Below are 22,815 nucleotides of genomic sequence, written 5' to 3'. Positions count from 1 at the left end.
AACTTGCTCCCTCCTAATACGGGAGAGAGCAGGTCCCTGGTTCTGAACCTAAACCGTGGCAGCTCTTTCCGCGAGGGCCATCGTCTCCAGGGCTCACACAGGTATCGGGGCAAACGCTGCTCTCTACCTACAGGGAATAAAGAGCATTCTCAGGACATGTCTCCAGTTTAAAAAGAACACATGAGAAAAACAGGCCTATAAAGGATCACACGAAAACTTTTAATTGAGCAACTTTATTCAAATAATTTCGATACCGAGAACTCAGAGTCATTTCAATGGGACCAATTTCACGGAAATTTGCTTTGAAGGGCAGGGAAGTGAATCCAAGTCTCACATATTCTTGAGGATTAAAACAAAAACAAAAAACTCACACACGTAGAGTAAAGGAGAAGAGGGACAAAAGTCTAAAAGAAGTTGGCTATATACTTCTCCAGCTTTGAATTTTTCTAATACAAAATCACTTTTCTCTTCCATCTTGAAAGACGTGTTGTTCTTTCCTTTAGAAAAAGAAAAAAAAAAGTGACAAGGGAAATGATTTCAGTACAATTCCACTAGAATTCCCAAGCCACCGAAAGCTGGACTGTTTTATATTTATTCCACTGCCTATATGTAAATATTGGTGGGTCCACTAGAGAAAATGCCACCACACTGAATAAACAGCGTAAGGGAGGTAAAGACCCACCCGAAGGCAATCGCCCTGGGCAGGTGGGTAAGCCAGTCGTTACGCCCACTGGCTTCAAATCCTGGCCCAGCCTCGAATGCGAGTGTGGACTCAGGAGTCCTGAGGCTTCAGCTACATTCGCTTATTTGTAACATAAGACACAGAACCTGCCTACTGGATGACAGCGATCTCATCAGAGGGTTCCTGTGCGGGTTGAGGCAGAAGGGTGTAAAGAAGGTTCCACACAGAAAGCACTCACACGTTAGCCATTCAAATTCCTTCTGTAGTCACAGCTCGGGAAGATTTGGTCCCTTCCCTTAAGACATTTATGATTTAAGTAGGGAGAGAAGAAAAATATGGAAATGGTTAAGAATGTTTGTATCACGGGTTCAGACAGAACTGCGAAAGGCCCCCGGGGGCGGCCACCGCGACTTATCAAATTCCAGGGGAGCCGGGAGGACCCCACGGAGGGCTGAGTTCTCCCCGTGCTTCACTGCTGGGCACACGAGGCATGGCTCATGGCCGTGACCTTGGTGTCTGCTCCATGTGGCCCTTGATGGGCAGGTGAATGAGAGGTGGGGGGGGGGGGCTCCCGAGGTGGGAAGCAGGGGTCGGGTGCAGCTGAGGCACAAGAGGGCGGGGGGCAGTGACCCCGCTGCGCTGGCCGGGCCAGCGGGCGGCCTGACCTGCCGGCAAACCTGGGGACAAGGTGGGAAAGCCACAGAGGTGAGCCTGAGGGGCACGACACGTAGAGAACAGGTCAGGAGGGTGCGTGTGAGCGGGTGCAGGCCTAGACAAGCAGGGCCGGAGGGACAAGGGCGCTCTGGCAGGTCGGGGCTGGGCCACCTCGGGCACGGTTCTCACCTGAGGAGCTGCCTTCGGTGAAAACCAACCCCCTCTCCGCTGAGAAGGAAGGTCAGGTGTCCCCCGAGTGCCTGCCACGGTCCCCGAAAGCCTCAACCCCACAGGACTCGGAACGTGGCTCCGCGCTGCCCTGCAGGTGGCCTGGCCCGAGACGGGCGCAGGCAAGGAGCCCGAGGCCTGGACAAAAGGGGAAGAGCCAGCCACCGGGCAGACCGACGACTCGGCCCTCGGCGGGGCCTCCTGGGGCGCAGGCCGCTCTCCCGGTCTGGGAGACTCCCCCACTTTGCTCCAGCTCCACACCGGGCCTCACCCAAGGTCCCTGACCTCAATCCTTGACCAGAAAGACCAATCACAAGGCGGGTCCGCTTCACCTGACCAAGGCTGCCTCGTGGTTAGGGCCACAGGCCGTGTGGTGCCCGTGGAGCCAGACTGCAGGCTGAGAAAACAGGGGCAGCCGAAGACCGCGGAAGCGAGAGGACAAAGGACCGGACCATGATTCTGACCTTGATGAAGCGGTCAGCCAGCTTCAATGCCGGCTTCCTGGGCTCATTCGGGGGCGGGGGGGGGGCGGGGGGGGGGGGTCGTCTTCCTCACCCAGCCCCATTTGTAGCCAAAGCACCGGCGGGTTTTGGAAATACCTGCCGAGAGGGGAGCCACGTGGGTCCGAACGCTGAGAAGCGCGAGTGGGCAAAGGCAGGGCAGGAGCAATGGGGTCACTGGGGGGCGGGGACAGTGACAACTCAGGGCTCATCGGGGCTCATCTGGGAGAGGAACGCACTGTCCCCGGGGATGGGTCACAGGACAAACAGGCACAGGTGGAAAAAGAACACGGACACTCAGGGCAGAGGAGGCCCATCTGAACGACCGCCGAGGGGGCCGGCCATCCGCGCGGGGAGAGGAGGGGAGAGGAAACCTCACCACCAATGCATTAAACCCCACACGTGCACCCGTCAGAAGAGCTGCGTCTTCCGGGACCCCGGCTCGCAGACCCACCAAGTGCGCACTGGAAGGCCCGGAGCTCACGAGATGAAGTCTAACAGCCCGCGGCGACCCGTCCCACCTCACCGCCACTGGAGAAAGCAGAGTGGCGCTCGTACGTGCGAACCTGACCTCCGTGATCTGTGCAAACGCAAGTGCAGGCCGAGGTGGGACGGCCCAGGTGCACCCCAAAGCCCAGCACGGATACCGTGGCCCCGGCGGCCGCCCCCGCTCCGGACCCACTAGGGAATCCAGAAGTACAAGGAAAGGAACTGCTTCCAGATCAGTTCTGCTCTACGACAGCTGTTTTCTGAGTGAGACCAGGAGAGGTCGGGAACGACAGCGTGACAAGGACAGACCGAGCCCTCCTGAGGCTTTTCAGAGAAGTCCCCTAAATGCATCCCAGGGGAAAACGTGTAAAACATTCCCTGTGAGGACATGTCCAGCCCCACCATGATGCATCTCACACAGGGACATGTGCTTGATATACATGCTGATTTCAGCAGAAGGAAAAGAATCTGGGAGAAGGTTTGGAAAACGAGCACAGAAGCATCCTGTCGTAAAACACCCACATTCAACGAACGGAAACGCACCTTTTTTTCTCAGCTGGGCTGTGAGGAGACGACCTCTCCCCCGGCCTTGGGATGGGCTGGCCCACCACTCTCGAGGAATCCTGGGAACTGGCCCACTGTCCACACAGCACAGAATCTGATAATCGGCGCCTCTTTGGAGGGGACCGATGGCCCCTAGCGGCAGTGAGCACAAGGCGTGTTAATGGCTGAGCCTCGGTGGCGGTTAAGCGCAGTGGATGTTCTATGCTCTGCTGGGGTGACGCCGACAGCTTTGGGGGACTTTGGAAGCCAGAGTCTGGGTTTAATGTTCCTAAGGTGCCTCTCTGATGCTGAACTTCCAAACTTGCTTTATCTGGACACGCTCCAACGCGTAAAAGTGCCTTCGTCCGCGGAGGCGATTGTTGGCAATACTTTTGATGAAGCTTGTCAAATTTTTCTTTTATTTCCTTGTAACGATCTCGGCCACAGCTTAGAGGCTGCACCCCTGCTACTGAAGTAGGTCTGTTGGGTGATGCAGACTTTCTAAGTATTCCAAGACTATTGTTTCCCCGAAAAAGGAGTGTCTGCTCAGAGCAGTGTGGGCTCTGCACGGGGCTGGTCTCTGGAAGCGGGGGAGGGGAACCCCTTCTCTGCAGGCATCTCCCTGCTCCCCTGGCTCGATCGCCCAGCTCTTCCAAGGCCTCATTTAACCTCTTAGCTTCTGCTGTGCCGAAGGTTCCACTGAGCCTGCGGGTTTCGAAGCCCCGGGGGCCACGAGGGCTCGCCGGACCACCCCTGTACACGTCCACGGCCGAGGATCCCGGGAGGGAAGTCAGGACGGGCTGCTTCCGGGGACTGGGGCAATACTCCTGATGAAGCTTATCAAATCTGCTTTCAATTTCCCTGTAATGACTCCCTCGCTTGCCTGGGAGTATTCTTGGTGTGGAAACGATTTTTACAGGGGAAATGAACCACTTTAAGGCCTTGTATCTATTCTTCTGATGCAGATGACACACTGCACGGGAGTCTCCATAAGGCAACAAAGAACGCCCCTCGGGTGTTAAACTCCTCAACTCCTTAAACTCTTTCCAACTTGGACCCCATTTAAGGGCCTGGGGTTTGTTTACTTCGAGAAAAGCTTTGTCCAGTTTTAAACCCGTCTTCTGGCCAGAAGTGTCTAGTACGTTCTCACAATCTCTTAAGGCGCCCCTGTCCCTCCCTGGCCCGGCACGGACTGGGAGCCTCTCCCGGGAACCCCTGTGAGGGCGCCTGCCGCCTCGGCAAGGAGTCCCGTTCACTCTGCTCCTGGAGCATCTCCTCCTCGAGCTCCAGTTCTGAAGGACAAACGAGGTTTTGGTGGAGAGGATACAGGACGGCCTTGCGCTCAGCAGCAGGCTCATCGAGTGCAGCATGCCCGCGTACAGGTCGCTGATGGTCACGTCACAGATGTCGTCGGGCTCGAAGGACAGGCTGCTTGAGAAGCTGTGCCCCCCGGTCCCTTGTAACGAGACACTGGCACTTCTAGGCACCACGGCCAGGTCTGCTGAGCAGGGGCGTGAAGCCGGCTTCACTGGGCCACCAGGACTCTCTCCGGACACACGGCCATGGCGTCCTGGAGGGAAAGACACAGAGCGAAGTGTTACCGTTCAAGACGGTCCATCTGCAGAGACCACAGAACGAAAAGGGTGGATCGTGAAGACAATTCAAAGAACAAGAGAAAAAACTCCACGAAAACGTGAGAATAGATTCTCCTCCGAGATTTCTTTCTAGTTATCAAACTCTAATTCCTACTTTCGACCCCAGCTTCCCCAAAGGGGTCTTCCTCCCCCGTGTGATGGTTTACACGTCGGATGCCCTTTCAAAGTCTAATTAGAAACCCAACAGTTACGCCAATTACCTGTGGGGACAGGTGACGGAGGCAGAGGACTCCTGAATATGCCTCTTCGTACAGCTTTGACCTTCACATCATGTTAAATGTTTTATAGATTTAAAAAATAAAATTAAACCGGGGCGCCTGGGTGGCTCAGTCTATGGAGCGTCCGACTTCAGCTCAGGTCATGATCTCACGGTTCGTGAGTTCAAGCCCCATGTCGGGCTCTGTGCTGACAGCTCGGAGCCTGGAGCCTGCTTCCAATTTTGTATCCCTCTCTCTCTGTCCCTATCCCCCTCATGCTCTGTCTCTTTCTCTCAAAAATTAATAAATGTTAAAAAAAAAAATTAAATAAATAAATAAATTAAACCAACAAGGATAAGAACTCTAGAAGTGAATACAAAAAAAAAAGAAAAAAGAAAAAAAAAAGAACCCAAGTGTGTATCGAAGTGATGACAATGGAAAGAGAAAAAAGGATCTGAGTGACTTTGAACACAATCCTCTGAACGTGCACCCTTGGTGGGATACTGTCTGAGCATCCAAGAGCTGCTCAGGACTCCTGAACCTTCTTCAGCAGACTGGCAAGCATGTGGCAGCAGGGGCCGTGGTTCCGAAATCAGTCCTCACCGCACGACCAACCAAATGAGTGCAGGACTTTGGTGCTGGCCACACCTGTGGGGTCAAGGTCATGGTGGGGGGACAAAGTGCTCAACAAGAGACAGGACAGGCAGGCCAGAGGTCAGGGAAGCCAGCACGAAGGGCTCCTGCAGGCTGATCTGGGACAACTGGGCATCAGTGACTACTAATATGTGAATTAAAAAAAAAAAAAAAAGCCCATGGGTTCTTATTGATTCTAGAAAAAAAATTGTTTTTAAAAAAGTGAAAGCATGTGGGGATAAAGAAAGGAACAGAATTAGGGCACGAAGGGACTTGGCGTCTGCTTACGGAAGGATGCCAACAGGCGCACACGGAAGGAACGGCCAAGCCAGGGAAGGGTTTGCGGGCGGGGACGCAGGCGGGAGTCGTGGCCTGGCGCCGAAGCCTCGGGGTCGGGTTTGCGGGGACCCAGGTGACGGGCACCCGCAGACGATGCCAAGGAGAGGGCACTTCTGTAGTGAGAAACCTAGCGGGTCCTTCCTTAGCTAAGTGGCCAGGCTCATGCGTCACCAACAACGGGACAGAGTGACGTGATGTCCTGAGAGAACACACCGTCGCCTGGGCAGCATTTTTGCCAAAAGTGTTTAACATGCACTTAACCTTAGAGGAAACCACCAGAGGAGTAAATTGAGGGACGTGCTGCAACACTGCCGGCGGCTGGGACTCTTCAGGAAAGTCGTGATAGGAAGGTGCCCACAGAGACAGAGCTCGGCGAGGAGCTTTCTGGACTGCGGTGCGGGAAACGACTAGGCCCTGGCATGCGCCCCGCCCGCCGCAGCCGCGTCCCTGGGCCTAGGAGACCTGCAAGCACTTAAGGAGAACGCGTATGTGACTGCAGATGACGTACATGGTGTGCGCATGTCCGTGTGTGCACGTGTGTGCACGTGCGGGGGTGCTGTGTGCGTGGGCGTGGGCGCTGGGTGTGCAGGGGACGGAGAAGCAACTGCGACAACAGGCTGATTGTCAAATAAACGCGAGCAGAGGGTGTAGGAATCCTGTGTTTCCGGAGAGTCAAAATCTTTCACCGCGGTAGGTTGAGCTGAAGAGCTAACCAGCAGTTAGCGCGCTGGAGTCCCAGGGGAAACAAGCAGTTTGCCGACTACACCGGAGGCTTTCGCCTTTAGGTGCCGGTGTCTCTCACAGTTTATGTCAAGCACACGACAGGGTGCCCAGCGGTGGGGGCGCCGCGGCTCTGCCAACAGCGATCGGGAGGCGGTTCACGCAGTTTCTGTGTCGCACTTACCAGGGGCAGGCCCGGCAGGCGAGGCCAGGGGAGGGCTCAGTGTCACGCGTGCGTCCTCTCCACCTCCGTCACCAGTACACTGAAAACGAAGCCCGCGATGTGAACACGTGTCGACTCTGGGCGCCCTCAGACGCCCCCCGCCGCAGTGCCGAGCCCCGCGGGTCGGCGAGGTCGGCTGCTCCTCCCCGACGCCGCGGCCGCGGCCTCCGGCCATGGTGGGGGGAGGTGTCTTAGTAACCTCTGGGAGCTTGGCCCACGTGACCTCCAGGCTACCCCCCCCCCCCCCCCAGGATGCCCTCCTGCTGCTCCAGGTTAAAGGGAAAGGCCGTTCCCGGTACCCCCACCAAATCAACGGGCCTCAGACCCAGCGTCCTCGCCGGTCAGCAGCGCAGTAAGGAAACGTCTATGCTCCTGTTTGCTGCCTTTGAGATAAAGTAGTCAGTCATCCCACAACGAGTACCTCCTACTTATTTGACATAAAGATGTTTTCTTTATGGGAAGACGTGACAGAAACTAGGGTTGGCACCCTTGCTCTGTCGGTCACGCTCTGGGAGGCCCCGCGCACTCCACGGCAAGGTGACCGTGGACAGGGTGGAAGGGGGGAGAAGTGGGGCGGTGGGGGCAATCCCTTCCTCAGAGGGTGGGGCCCCTACGTTTCTGTGAGCACCCCCCCCCCAGAACAGTGGGCGACGGAGGGCGCACCCCACGGGTTTCCCTGATCGCCCCCACAAGGCGAGCATCCGTCTGCAAGCCTGGGAGAGAAACGGTTGGGAAGCAATTGCTCCAAAGGCTCCTTACAGGCTCCACGGAGAGCGAACAAAAACCTGATTAACCCACCTCGGTGTCACTAGGTTATGATTCAATTATCTGAAGACACGTCCTGGGAAACACATTACCTCTAAACACCCTTCATCCTGTAGCAATATATCCACTTGGGTCAAGTACTTCCTTCGTAACTCATTTTTCAAAGGGCTCCAGGGCTCTGCAGGCTGACACAAGAGAGAATCAGTGTTCTTAAGAGCTTTTGGGTCCGGATGAGCTCTCAGATTCTCGAGCTAGCTGGCAAGTTCATTAATTACACGTGGGTAAATGAAGCCCCTCGAAGTCATTTTTCACTCCTCGCTGTTAGCGGTGCAAAGTGGGCCCGCCCCTCTGAAAATCCACCTGACCCAGAAATCCAACTTTAGATAATTCATCCAGTGGCAACAATCCCAAAGTAAAAAGACAAAAAACCCCCCAAAAACACAAAAACCACCCTCATAAGCCTGTTGGGAGGTGTGTGATGGCATTGCTAGGAAACAATTCAAAACCATCTGAATATTCTTGGGTGAGTTCAGGACTCAACGATTAGCATTAGTCCCAATCAGTGTGCTCACAGGAAAGGACATTCAGCACTCTGGCTCAGGAGGCAGGCCCCCCATTCCCTTCCTGCCCACGCCCTGGGGACAGGGGGGTCTTGACCTTCACTCTCTGCACCTCAGTGGCTGCAGACCAGGGATAACACACACGCACACTGTTCAGGAAGTTCTTTACATCTGGGGGCACCTAGCCCTGCACCACCGCCCCCCCGTAATGCTCCAAAATGTACAGCCTTTCCCCCGGACCCCTGTCACTACCTTATTTAGACGCCACAAGTCACACATTGGGTGTTTGGGCAAATTCTTCACAAAAAGAGCAGTTTTCGAGAAAAGCCACACACAACAGCCATTCTAGCGTCTGACTCTGGGGCCAGGAAAGACCCCCCAGCAGACTGCGTTCTTTGTGTATTCCCGTGCATCCCACTGGAAGGAAGGGGAGATGAGACCCCGTCGGGGGAAGAGGAGACAGGTGGTTCCTGGGACCACGGGGGCACCCTGGGAGACACCGAACAATGGCCTGATCTCGCGACCTCGTGGACTAAATGGGCTTCCAAGGGCTGACCTGGAAATACTTCTTAGAAACACCTTCCTTATGACATTGTCTCTTCGGGCAAAGACCAACTTAGAGCCTAACTTTCAACACCGCGTGCTCGATCAAGGGTACTGGGCACACCGTGAACTGTGACGGTTCTGTCTGCACAGGGAACACCACCCGACATACATGTGAGTTCAGGAAATCCGGCTTGAACCGGGGGCAGTAAGGGCTGCCACGCACCAGATGGAAGGAGGCCCCTGCTGCCTTGAGGGATGTGAAGGGAGGACCAGAGACGGGAGGGGTGGTGTCAGCAAAGGGTGAGCCTCCCAAGAGGATTTCAAAAAAGACACCGGACATGAGGACACACACACGCACCCCAAGCCCTGGCTCGGTCCCTTCGTCACAAAGGGCAGGTCTTACTGTGAAGGCCCCAGCAACTACATCTTCCGGACACAAAGACGCATCATCACCGCTTTTTGAATCTAAAAGCAAAAAAAAAGGAAATCTCAATCAGAATTTTATTTATTAAAATATTTTTAAATTTTTATTTATTTTTGAGAGAGAGAGAGAGAGAGAGACAGAGTGTGAGTGGGGGGAGGGGCAGAGAGAGAGGGAGACACAGAACCCGGAGCAGGTTCCAGATTCTGAGCTGTTAGCACAGAGCCTGACACGGGGCTTGAACTCACGAACCGTGAGATCATGACCTGAGCTGAAGTCGGACGCTTAACCGACTAAACCCCCAGGCACCCCAAGAATTTTAAAGAAAGCTTGCGTTTTGCTCTCAAGAATAGTTTTTACACCCCTCGAGTATGTTCTAGGGCGCTCCCTTTAATAAGGACACAGCCATCTGTCGCTGTCCTGATTATCAGTAATGCAACAAGTGCATCAGAACAGGAACACGCCTCAGGGGATAGAGACCAGAGAAGCAGCTTTCTGTCACGTTGAGCGCCTTCGGTGGCTTCTGGTCCTCGGAGCTGGGTCGCTCTAGCCCAGCACCGTCCTAGTCTGTGATGGCAGAAAGTTCCCTGCCTGCCGCCTGGTATGGCAGCCACCGGCCACGTGTGGCTCGTGAGGCACATAAATAAAATTTTCCATTTGATTTAACCTTCAGTTCCTCTGACTCGCCACAGGAGGCGGAGCCACCACACTGGACAGTGCAGCTCTAGGATAAACATTTCTAGTTATTTTGAGCAGTCCAGAAACTCACGGACCTAAGGATCTGTGGGGCCAAAATCTCGATCAACACCAGTCAACAGATAACACCTGTGAATAAACACCTTCCTTAAGGTCCAATTCTACCCTGAATGACTGCCAGTTTTCCCCGTGGGACTCAACCCATTTTACAGACGACTAGAGCAGGCAAGGTGCCGGACGAGGGCTGGGGAGAGCGGACAGAGGCTGCAGGTCAGGGCCGGCAGGAGATGGGGGTTCAGGACCAGTTATAAACCTGTCTACCCAGCTGGCTAACTGCTACCAGGAGGAGAGCCGGTGTAGACAGCTTGGGTGAAAGTGGGGGGGTCTGTTCTGATGGCAGGTGTCAGCAGGGGTGGGGCTGGTACCGTGGGGGTGCGGTGGGGCACGGGGGCAGAGCCGCACAAGGGACGGTGGGAGGCAAAGGCACAGGAGGGGGACGTCTTGCGTATGAGGAGGGCAGGAGGGGCTGGGTGTCTGGCTCATTGAACAGGGAAGACGGTGGTAGGCCTTGAGCCAATAGGAATTCTGCTAGGTTGACCTTTCCAGTTTAGATTTGCCAAGTTTAGACAAAGTCTTCAAGAAGAGAGGCTGACAGGCAGTAAACACATGCAGACTGGGTCTGGGATGGGGGTTCCGCCAGAGTGAGGGGCTCAGACCAATCTCAAGAAAGGGCATCCAGTGGAGAGGGGAGTTAAGAGGGGCTGGGAAGGAAGAAAACCCAGCGGGCACAGGGCCACAGGCCAATTACAGGATTTCCAGAAGCTTCAAATGCCACCAACAGGGCAATGGGATAGAAGCCACAGGATGCCAGTGGGAGTCGCCAATGGGGGAGGCTGGGACCACGGACAGTTACGCCTTCCCGATGGAGCCCGGAGCCTGCACAGAACTGGCGGAAGAGAGGGTGGCAGTGGAGCAGAGCATCGGCTGTAAGTTTGTTCGAGAAGGGAAGTGACCCATGGCAGGTGGCTACAGAGGGACATGGGACCGGGAGAGCCGTGAACTCTTCCGTGTGCTTAAGGTGGAACCTGAGCACGTTCAAACAGATGCATCCAGGGCAGACAGAGACACCAGAGAGAGAAAGATGGTGATGACAGACTCCCCGGAAAACAGGCTGGGCTGGGGTTTGGGCAGCAAAACGTTCTGTAGAAGTCAGCAGTTCAGGGGCGCCTGGGGGGGCTCAGTCGGTTAAGCTTATGACTTCAGCTCAGGTCATGATCTCACAGTTTGGGAGTTTGAGCCCTGCGTCGGGCTCTGCGCTGACGGCTCGGAGCCTGGAGCCTGCTTCGGATTCTGTGTCTCCCTCTCTCTCTGCCCCTCCCCGACTTATGCTCTCTCTCTCTGTCTCCCAAAAACAAATAAAGGTAAAAAAGAAAAAAAGTCAGCAGTTCAAACACGGCCTGCACGGCAAATCTGGAGCTTCATTATATTTTTGACATTAATTTTTTTACAGAGGGGGCAATAAGTTAAAAACCGATGGGAGGGCGTATGTCCATTACTCAAGAACGCTTGAGCACTGTTTCTGTGTAAGCGCCACGGACGTAACAGCAAGACAGCTCCTTTGGGGAGTGCAGACAGTAGTGACAGGCACTTTAAGATGCTCCCACTTTTAAAAAAGCCTTGGAAAAAGTCATCGTGAGGAATCTGGGCTTTAAATGCCATCACAGGGACGCATGTCCCTCCCGACCACAATTCCTAGTGCAGGGACACTCACCCACTCCCAGGACTCGTGTGCTGGGCTCAGGAAGCGCCAGACCTCGGGCTTCGGCTTCTGTGGGGTCACCGCCGCTCCTGCTGTCTGGGGCATCCTCGAAAGTCTTCACTGGGGAGTCCTCGAAAGCACGGAAGTGGATAAAGACACGCTTGATTCAGTGAGAACACATTTCAAAGCCACCGTAACAAACCTACACTCCTTCCTTTAGCATATGAGAGAGCAGGGGTCTCATAGGCCTCTCTTCTGGTACAGTTTGTGAGTTTGAGTCCTGCATCGGGCTGTCGGTGCCGAGCCTGCTTTGGATCCTCTGTCCCAGCTCCTCTCTCCCTGTCCCTCCCCTCGTTCTCTCTCTCAAAAATTAAAGATTAAAAAATAATAAATAAATAAGTAAATAAGTGTGACTGAATTATACAATGGATGATGAAAAGAAATGATCACAGTGTATAGTGTGTAAAGAAGAAGGGGTAAAAATATGTGTATTATAGGTGGGAATTACATTATACTAAAATACCATCAGTGACTATAGGAGTCAGGTTGATTTTAATGGTTGTATATATTTCTAACATTTGTACAACCAAACATGTTATGGGTGTGATTCAAATAATCAGGAAGAAATTTTATTTCAGAACTGCTGTTCCTTGCTTTGGAACCCTAACCCTGACGTTTTCGTTCTGGGGTACAGGCTTCTGGGCTGGGAGGCAGTCGTTAAGGGAATTCTAGACATCCCTGCAAAAAAATGACGGTAGCAAGACTCCGTGGGTCTCCCAGGAGGCGGGCAGGCTGTATCGGCACCTCCCGTGAACATAACAGGCCGAGGTGCCCCAGCATCAGTGGATGCATCCGGGAGAAACCACACCGGCATTTTGGAAAACAGCTCCATGCGGAAAGAAGCGTGACCCTGTACCCTCTCCCTACTCTCTTCCCCTTGCAGAAGAGAAAGGAGGCATGTTTCTTTCCGCAAAGGAACTGGGTTGGGGCTTTTCTGTAAAGGACCCAACAAACTAAGCTCACAGATGCAGCTAAGGCTGGGGCAGGGGCAGGGGCAGGGGCAGCAGCAGGGGCAGCTTTCTCCCACTGGCCAGCCCTGCATGTGGGGCTGTTGTCAAGAACCCCTTGGCCTACAGCAGAGGAAACAGGGGCAGAAAAGGCTTAAACATCAACGTAGCTCCTCCTGCTACCTGACGAGCAACAGGAGAAAAACTTCTCAGCAAATCCTTAGAGGAAAAGGGGGGAGTTCAGGTGAGAAAGACCTAGAACAGAAGCCCCATGGCGACCTCGGTGCAGTCACAGCTAACCTACGCCTTTATTCACATCGATATTCCCGCACGGCAGCACATGGCAGCAATAAAAACGGACATTAAATACCTGGATTTGTCCTTTGTTTTTCTCCTTTACTAGTCCTCCACCCCAAATTCTCAATCCTTCAGAAAAGAAATGAGAGAAAAGTTACCGCTTAAACAATCCTGACCGCTGAATGTCTGTTCAGTCCGCATTCAGAGAAAACCAACGTGATGGGCCAGAGAAAGATGTCATCTACGGAAACCAAGCCGCGATCCTGACACCTGTTGTTCTCATCTTTGTGAGGCTGGAAGTCTTTTTTTTTTTAAATTAAGATTAGGGGCGCCTGGGTGGCTCAGTCGGTTGAGCGTCCAACTTCGGCTCAGGTCATGATCTCTTGGTCTGTAGGTTCGAGCCCCGCATCAGACTCTATGCTGACAGCTTGGAGCCTGGAGCCTGCTTCGGATTCTGTGTCTCGCTCTCCCTCTGCCCCTCCCCTGCTCACGCTCTGACTCTCTGTCTTTCAATAGTAAATAAACATTAAAAAAAAATTAAGATTAGACAGAAATCTGTCATTAATGGAAATCTCCTACCTAGGAGGCAGATTATCCAATTCCATCATTAAGCCCCAGAGTTAAGCAGAAACAAGGAACACACATGTGCCAAGTATCGTACTCAAAATATATTTATTGAGAGCAATCTATATACTATGTATAGACTGGAAGCACTTTCTGAGGGCAATATAGATGTCTAGAACAAAGCCTAAGCGCAGGGTAAACACGGAGATCAGGAGTCCTGCCACTTACTCGTTAGCAGAACCGGGGCAAGAATACTTAATCTCTCCCTAAACCTCCATTTGCCCCCAGGTAAATTCAAGTGGACAAGAAGGGATCCTTGGGTTGAGATGGTTGCCAACGAGGACACTAGCAAACGTTCACACACGGCGCTTACAATGCTCCAGGCTCTATTCTAAACACTTTCCAAGTACACCTCATTCAGTGTGTACAACTCACCTGTACAGAACTCCTACTTTCCAAGTTCACTGGCCAGACGGAGACACAGAGGCAAGGAGTGGGTCCAGCAACCAGCCCGGGCTTCTCAGCCATGTGGTGGAGCCAGGCTGGGAACCTAGGGGAGTGACTCTCTGTGCTCCTGGCCACTGTGCCCTGTGGCCTTTCTGGAACAGAGTGAGGCCGTGCAAATGTGCTCCGTCAGGTCAAGGCTTTGCCAATTTGGCTAAGTGACATGGGGCTGGTTCCTTTACGTTTCCCTGGGCTAAGTGACATGGGGCTGTTTCCTTTCTGCTGCATCCTCTGCTAGGAAACCATGATCCTAAGGACAGCACCTACCCCAAAGGGCTGTTGAGAATCAAAAACACAAGACTCTCAGAAGCAAAGGGCACACTTTAGCTATCCACACATGCGAACAACTATTCCTCCCCTCCTGTCCTCGTCATAATCGGTGTGGGAGTGTTAGCTCCGACCTATACCGTACGGCGTTGCCTTAAATCGGGAGTTTATGCTACAAGGGTGATCAGCTAACCCTAATCACGGTGGCGCTCCCCTGAGTACCTCTCCAGGCTGAGCAACAGGACAGAGGAACTGTACTATCAGCAGCCGGGAGCTCGTTAGACCTACTCAGTCTGCACCCAGCACCGATGCCAGAGGCCTCAGGGATCCGTTTTAACAGGCTGTTCTCATTAAACTGGAGTCAGAAGTGAGTTTCAGCAGTGAAGTTAGTGGTATTCTAGATATGTGGAGTGGCCAGACCATTCCTTGCGTAAACAGCGCATCAGAACATAGTGAATGAAGCCTGTTGATGGCACCCTGGGAACGATTCCTACCCAGCCCTGGGTCCTGCCTTCGGGTTAGATTTGTCATTGCCTGATGAGACCAGAGAGTAACAGAGGCCTGGAGCTGGACTATCTTAGCTTCTGTCTTCACGAACTTTTCACCCAAGGTGTGGCTGGGCCAGCTAAAAATGCAGAGAGCTCAAACTTTATTTAACTTCAGAAGCAGATCTTATGAAGCTTTTAGTGCCTGTCTGTCCAATGCAGAGCGGAACTGGATCTGAGATCTGCCTTCATTAGCAGGTCCTAATGAGTTGGTGACAAGACAGAGGGGGAGGAACTGACGTCACCCAGTGCAAACTTTCTTCACCCAGCTACCAAAGAGAATCCAGGAGATTTAAGTCAGCTTACAACATCAACCACTGAACAGAATGGCTCCTTCTCCTTATATTCAGGTCAAGTTCCAAGTACTCAGGATCTCAAGGAGGACAGCTAATACTCCAAGTCAAACAGGTCAAAAAGTAGTAAGAGTGATTACAAGAGCCGGGCCTTGTTCCAAGAGCTTCACAAGGAGCTCCTGTAACTTACAACATCCCCATCAAGTAATCTACTCGATCTTCCCATTTGACAGGTGAAGAAACAGAGACACAGCCTTGGCTGTTAAAGCAACCAGCCCACAGGGTGCCTCGGGTGGCTCAACTGGTTAAGTGTCCGACCTTGGCCCAGGTCATGATCTCTCGGCTTGTGAGTCTGAGCCCCGTGTCAGGCTCTGTGCTGATGGCTCAGAGCCTGGAGCCTGCTTGGGATTCTGTGTCTCCCCTCCCTCTCTGTCCCTCCCCCTGCTTGCACTCTGTCTCTCTCTCTCTCTCAAAAATAAACTTAGAAAAAAAAAAATTACAACCCCCCCCCCCCCCCCCAAACCAAAAAACATCCCAACCGGCCCAGACCGACAGGGTCAGACAGGGGTATTTTTAACCAGCGTGCGTCTATGGACCTGCAGAATTCTGTTTTTAATAGGTAATTTAAAAAACAAGTAATTTATAGGCTCAAGGGAACTGGGAATGTTTTAGTTCTTATTAGGCGGACAACATTTTCACAAGAGAGCAGGGATAGCATTTCAAACTCTGGGACGACACTATCCTGTTCACACTCTGAACTGTAAACATTCAGAAGTGGGGGGATGACTCCGTACCCTGGGGTGTCTCATAGGTCAGCGTGGACATCTGCACCAGCGGGGCATCCTCGAAGGGCTGGTTGTACTGCGGGAGAGAAAGGGGCATCCCCTCAGCTCCGAGGGCCGCGAGGAGGCCCTGACCCGACTGAGGAGGCGCCAGCACAAGGCTGGAAGTCTGCAGGCCCCCCCAAACCCGCCCGCCTCCCTCTCGCCCCCAAACCACCTCCCCTGTCTACCCCAGCGCCCCCAATCCCGCTGCCTCCTCTCCACCCCCTCTCCCCTCCCCTTCCCACCCCGCTCCCCCACCTTCGGCCCCGCGCTCGGCCGCCTCCACCCTTACCCCAGCCCCCAGCCCCGTTTTTCCCCTTCCCCATCGCGCCCGGCCTCCCCGACTCCGGCGGGCCGGTTGGGGGGCGGGGGGCCTACCTTTTCTATCAGCCGCTGCATGCGCGTCTGGAAGCGGCGGCGGCTGTCCCGGAGCTGCCACAGCAGCGCGTCCTCCCCCAGGGGCTCGCCCTCCATGGCAAGAAGAGACCCGCAACCGACTCCAGCGGCAAGACGTACCGCGGCCCCTTCGGCGCCTCGGTTCAAATAACGACTCCCGCCCCCTCTGCTTGCCCTTCCGGCTTGCTATTGGCTGGTGAGGAGAGGCCGGGCGCTGATTGGGCCTTTCAAACGCGTGGCGCATCTTACTCCCGGCCAATCCGCGGCCGAGCTTCTGCCCCCGCCCCACCCGAGCCCGGCCCGGCCGCGGGGAGGAGGCGGTGGCGGGGGCGGGAGGTGTCCGCCACCGCGCATGGCTTAGGGCGATGGCCCGGTGGAACCGGCTACGTTCCCGTTAATCGGCAGCGCCACTGGAGAACCCTGTGGAATTATGGGATTCCTCCGTTGTGCACCTGAGATGACTGGGTGACTTGCTGGGGGGCGGGGGTCTCGCGTCGGTGTGAGGACCGCTGTCACCCAGATGTTACCTGGCCAGTTTCCTCCCCTGGCCCCCCTCCGGGCCCGACGCAGTTACGACCCCGGGGCGGGGGAGGGAGGGTGCCCAAGAAAGACACCGCCAAATTACCAATGCAAAAGGAGGAGGAAAATGACCATACGTTTAGGAAGAAATGCCATAAATGTTATAGAATCCAGGAAAATAAAATATTTTTATTGGAGCACCCGAACACATAAAGCAAATATTAACAGACCTGAAGGGAGAAAGACACAGCAGTACAATAATAGAGGACTTTAATATTCCACTGACATCAATGCATATACCATCCAGACGCAAATCAATAAGGAAACATTGGCCTGCATGAAGTGTTAGATCAGATGGATTTGGATACATACAAACAAAACATTCCGTCCAAAAGCAACAATACACATTCTTCTCAAGTGCCCCTGGAACATTCTCTAGGACAGATGGTGTGTTAGGGCACAAAACAAGTCTTAATAAATTCAAGAAGATTGAAATCATCAAGCATCTTTTCTTAATCACTGAAACCAGTAATCGATCACATGAAGAACACTGGAATATTCATAACTTTGAGCACCATTAGGTCCCTTGGATGGACTCTTCACCTCCTCTCAGCCCGCACCCCAATCCTATCAGGCCATTGGGTAGAAATTACGGGAGAAGTAGGGGGTGAGAACGGTGGGCGCGTGGAGTGTAAGCGTCCAGGGAATATATCGTGAAGGGCACAGAGATGTGCTGCCTGGATCTGCCTTCAAGATGCCCGGGCTGCTGGAGGGCTGTCCACAGGTGCCTACAGCTGGCAGCCTCTTCAGGAATCGCCTCGGTTGCAGAGAGCCCCCTATCCATGGTGTGCAGCCCCAGGGTGGCCCAAATCCACTGAGAGCTCCAGGGGGGGAATATGAGGGCTGGGCCTCCATGTCAAGCGGAGGGCGGCCCTGATGATTCATTCCAGCTCCTGAGCTCTGCATGGGATCAGTGGAGGCAACGTGTCCCCTCTTGATTCGTCCCCGCCCTGCCACAGGTGTCAATGGTGAGGGCACCTCCTAACAAACACCCTGCACCCTAACTCGGTCTTCCAGTGTGATCTCTGGAGGACCTTGATGCAAGTGGCCACTGAATCTACACATTCAGTTTCTCGCTTTTCTGACTTTCACAACTAGGCTACGTTTTCTCCCTCTCCCTCCCTTGGGAGTGTTCAGAAATTTAACATGCTGTTCCCTCAACTCTATGTTTCCACGCAAGTTAGTTTCAAACATTTAACTTATCACATGCAGAGATTTGAGACCTCAAAATTGGGCTTTCCCAGAGCTTGGTGCCCACTCCTAGGAAACCACTCCCGGGTTCCAGGGCTACCTTCCCTCGCTTCACTGACTGTCCAAGGATCTGCCTCCGACCCAGGGGTTCCTGGACAGCTTCAGGGGAACAATTTCTCAATCTCAAGTTTATGTCTTTAACTGAAGTTCCTCAAACAGACTCACGTTGGCCAATCCTCTCTGACCCAGCCAAAGCCGATGCCTGACTCTTATCCTTCTGGCCACGTGGTCATCCAGTCCTCTCTGACTGAATTTTTCCCATCCTGTGGTCCAAAGTGGTGGCCCAACTAAGGAAGGAGCCCTGCAAGATGCTTCTGATTTGACACCATTCTGTACAAACAACCTGCCCCACTGTAGCAGCCTATACATGTGACCTCAGGACCCCAGAGCTGCTGTGCAAACTCCTTCCACAACACTCCCAAATAACAGGGAGGCGCGCAACCACTCCCAGATAACAGGGAGGATCGCAACGTCAGTCTGCAATTTCTCTGGCAGTGGAAGGGGAACAGCACCCAGGGTCTCACAGAGTTTCCATAGCGGCAGAGAGGAAGGCATGCTCAGCCCTGCAGCCCTATTTCCGCCTCTGGTTGCACCTACACAGCGCCCTCTGCTGGCCTTGACAGAATTTTCAACCCTGGAAGTGTTTAAAATTATGGGCATAGGACAGGGAAGGAAACAATCAACAAAGTTAAAAGGCAACTGACAGAATGGGAGAAGATATTTGCAAATGGCATATTGGATAAAGGGTTAGTATCCAAAATCTATAAAAAAACTTACCAAACTCAACACCCCAAGACCAAATAATCCTGTGGAGAAATGGGCAGAAAACATGAATAGACGCTTTTCCAAAGAAGCCATCCAGATGGCTAACAGACACATGAAAAGATGCTCAGCATCACTCAGCATCAGGGAAATACAAATCAAAATCACGATGAGATACCACCTCACACCCATCAGAATGGCTAACATTAACAACTCAGGAAACAACAGATGTTGGCGAGGATGCAGAGAAAGGGGAACACTTCTGCACTGTTGGTGGGAATGCAAACTGGTTTAGCCACTCTGGGAGACAGTATGGAAGTTCCTCAAAAACTTAAAAATAGAACTACCCTACGACCCAGCAATTACACGACTAGGTATTTATCCAAAGGATACAAAAATGCTGATTCAAAGGGGGCACATGCACCCCAATGTTGATTGCAGTGCTACAAACATTGACAATAGTCTATTTGACTATCGTCAAAGTATGGAAAGAGCCCAAATGTCCATCAACTGATGAGTGGCTAAAGAAGATATGGCATATACATACAATGGACTACTCCTCATTGATGAAATCATGCCATTTGCAACAATGTGGATGGAACTAGAGTGCATTATGCTAATCGAAAGAATCAGTCATAGAAAGACAAATATCATATGATCTCACTTACATGTGGAATTTAAGAAACACAGCAGAAAAACATAGGGGAAAGGAAGGAAAAATCAGATGAAAACAGAGAGGGAGGCAAACCATAAGAGACTCTTAACTATAGAGAACAAACTGAGGGTCACTTGAGGGGAGGTGGGTGGGGGATGGGCTACATGGGGAACGGGCATTAAGGAGGGCGCTTTTTGGGACGTGCACTGGGTGTCATATGTAAGAGATGAATCACTGGGTTCTACTCCTGAAACCAGGACCACACTGTCTGTTCACTAACTTGAATTTAAATAGACAAAATAAAATTATGGGCATAGGAAATAATTGTCACTGGAATTGTTTTATGACTGCTCTCATAAAATACGCCTAAATTTTATAAAATTTTTATATAATAGATGGGTGTTTATTCTGCAGCATTTCCATGGAATAATGTGTTGGAAAAGTGTGGAAATGTCACCACCATCTGTGGTTGGGGAGACACAACTTTGGCTGGTCCCAGAGTTGACATAGCCACTGCTATGTCATAGTGAAAACGTCTTTATGAGATGAATTATCAGCCACAGGCAGCAAAGCCCCATCCGTTAGGCTGCCAAGAAAAGGGGTCACTCCCTTCCATTGGTCTAGAGCTGATGGAAAGAGACTGTCATAGCTGACCATTTGGGTTTCCAAAAGGTGTCTGTCGAAGCTCACAAAAGGTGTTTATTCTTTGATTTAATGAGTCTACTTTTTGAAATCTGTTTTATTTTATTTATTACAATTTTTTAAAAGTTTATTTATTTTGAGAGCAAGTGAGCAGGGAAGGGGCAGAGAGGGGGAGAGAATCCCAGGCAGGCTCCACATTGTCAGCACGGAGCCCTATGTGGGGCTCAGACTAACGAACCGTGAGATCCTGACCCGAGCCGAAACCAAGAGTGGGACGCCTAATTGACCAAGCCACCCAGGCACCCCTGAAATCTCTTTTAAGTACTTAAGCCTGTTGGCAAAGATTTAGGTGTAGGACCTTTAATGAAGCACTGTTTACAAAGTCCAATACTAAAAGGGTGGTTGAATAAATGGCAATAAATATGCACTGTATTCCATTCACAACAATCTTGAGACACTGTATTCATTGCCATCTAAAACGTATATGATTTTTTAGTGTAAAAGGTTATAAGCCTGTATTATGTATCTGCCCTTAAAACATACATTGTATGTTTTTAAAATTTGACTATGTTTTGTATCAAAATGTTTCCCGTGTTATTTCTAGATGATGGTATTATGGGTTATTTTTAATATCAGTTTTCCTTAGCTGCATTTTCTAGACTGAACAGGTATCCTGCCATTGTGAGCAAACATCACTCATGTAATAGAAAACACAGTCATACGTTTTACCTTGGTGCTACAAAATTAAAGACCACTTAGGCAAATAAGACATGCATGGCTGCAAACATTCCCACATTCTGCTGTCATACATCTGGACAACATTTTATCAAAATGATACCTCACCTCCCAGCTTTTACCCAGAAGTGTTTTTGTTTTTTCCCCAGGAAAAGTAGGGCTCTAGCTCTCTTTGGTGATGGTCCCGTCTCAGCTTTGTGTGGTGGGAAATTGCTTTTTATTCTTCACCTTAGGCTTTTTGCAATGCAAGTAGACTTTTAGGGTCATGATTAATGTGTTTTAATGGACTATCCATTTTAAAAATCAATGAAAAGAATTTATATTAAAAATAGAAGGCAATTAGATTGATTTGGGTGACCTATTTTTAACCAACCCCATTTATGGATCTGCAAACTCTCAGGACATCTTTCTCTGAAGCATTCAAGGGTCAGGTCTTCTGTTATTACGTGTGAATAGTTTTGTTTTTTTGTTTTGTTTTTTTTTTTTTTAAAGATTAGCTCTGAGCTTATCTTTTTTTTTTTTATTTTTTTTTTATTTTTTTATTTTTGGGACAGAGAGAGACAGAGCATGAACGGGGGAGGGGCAGAGAGAGAGGGAGACACAGAATCAGAAACAGGCTCCAGGCTCCGAGCCATCAGCCCAGAGCCTGACGCGGGGCTCGAACTCACGGACCGCGAGATCGTGACCTGGCTGAAGTCGGACGCTTAACCGACTGCGCCACCCAGGCGCCCCACGTGTGAATAGTTTTAAAACAGGAGGCACCCGGTTACTTGATAATATGCTAGCTACTTAAAAAAGGACTACTTACCTTAGAAGTGTTCCAGGATTACCTCCCCCTTTCAGAGGCCTTTGCAATTCTGTCTTGGCCCCCATCAACTGCGGTGAGTTTGAAAGGAACAGAAGACACTGTTCTGTTTCTTTGCAAAGTTTCAGTGCATCCAGTCCTTACTTAAAATTAACCTTTACGTTCATTGCATGAACTCTTCTCACAACTCTCTTTATCTTTTTATATTCAACTACCCTCACCATTGCCTGTAAGGTTTTTTCTTGCAGGAGATAAGAACTCCTTCTGTGTCTCTCTCATTTATCACAATTATTCCTTAATGTTGTTATAAAGTGCAGAGAATGTAGGCTTTTTAGGAATTCTCTTTTGTTTTCTCCTCTTCTGAATTTTGAGGTCTTGCTTGTATCTCGGGTTTACTATTGCTGAGTGCGGTGTGTGTTTTAGAATTCTTTACAAATTTTCTTCTGTCATTTTGGAAGTATTTGACAGGAAAAGTAATAACTCCCATTTCAAAACCTACTCCTTTCTGTGGTTCATAAGCAGTGTTTATAGCACACATAGAATTTATTGTGAAAACGTTCATTTGCAGTCATTCCTCCGAAATTAATGATATAATTTGCTAGTAGTCAGAGGAGGAGAAATGACAGAAACCGATGTGTCCTTTATCTGGAACATTCCTTAGTTGTTTGCAGTGTCCTTGAGTCTGTTCATCCCTGAAGGAACTGTATGAACTCCTTATATCCTGAGGGTATCGATGCAAAAATGAACAAACCTTTTAGAATCGCTAAAAGTGAGACAGAGAGTTTTATTCGAGCTCGGGTTAGGACAGCTGCCCAGGAAACAGGCTCTTTGCGGGGAAGAACGTGCTCTGGAGGATGAATAGCTTTCACAGGATTATATACTTTTTGCATCTTGTAAAATCTCAAAAGATTATAGATTAACACATAGGCAGGACTCACGAGTTTCATCGTCAAGGAGTACGCCCCGGGGTAGGAGCATTGATCTGTATCCCGTGGACAAGACAATTTTCCTTCAGGCCGCTCATTCTCAAAGCAGATGCACAGACTTATGGCGGGCCATAAGTCAGGCTTTGGGTTTGA

The 22,815-nt window shown here is 51.3% G+C and overlaps 1 protein-coding gene across 1 annotated transcript; it reads right to left on the bottom strand.

The window, feature by feature from the left end:
- Window positions 1–217: 217 nt before the first annotated feature.
- Window positions 218–16,442, bottom strand: HJURP (Holliday junction recognition protein). The gene is made up of 9 exons (XM_019445241.2): window positions 16,290–16,442; window positions 15,882–15,948; window positions 12,988–13,043; window positions 11,623–11,740; window positions 9,138–9,199; window positions 7,721–7,813; window positions 6,825–6,903; window positions 3,097–4,666; window positions 218–497 (listed from the first exon to the last, which is right to left on the bottom strand). The coding sequence occupies exons 1-9, from the start codon at window positions 16,383–16,385 to the stop codon at window positions 458–460; spliced, it is 2,181 nt and encodes a 726-aa protein (XP_019300786.2). The 5' UTR covers window positions 16,386–16,442; the 3' UTR covers window positions 218–457.
- Window positions 16,443–22,815: the final 6,373 nt, after the last annotated feature.

The sequence above is a fragment of the Panthera pardus genome, unplaced genomic scaffold (genome assembly GCF_024362965.1).
Source record: "Panthera pardus isolate Hobbes unplaced genomic scaffold, ASM2436296v1 HiC_scaffold_10, whole genome shotgun sequence".
NCBI classification, from domain to species: domain Eukaryota; kingdom Metazoa; phylum Chordata; class Mammalia; order Carnivora; family Felidae; genus Panthera; species Panthera pardus.
The sequence above is the reverse complement of the archived record's forward strand: the minus strand, read 5'-3'. Positions and strand labels throughout refer to the sequence as shown.

What these genes read in the sequence shown, in the direction of transcription:
- HJURP (XM_019445241.2), bottom strand. Translation starts at nt 16,385, where the DNA reads ATGGAGGGCGAGCCCCTGGGGGAGGACGCGCTGCTGTGGCAGCTCCGG. An exon ending in AAAACAAAGGACAAATCCAG is followed by an intron (nt 11,741 to 12,987) that starts GTATTTAATGTC and finishes CGTGCTTTCGAG; the next exon opens with GACTCCCCAGTGAAGACTTT. An exon ending in AGCCCAGCTGAGAAAAAAAG is followed by an intron (nt 498 to 3,096) that starts GTGCGTTTCCGT and finishes CTTTTTCTAAAG; the next exon opens with GAAAGAACAACACGTCTTTC.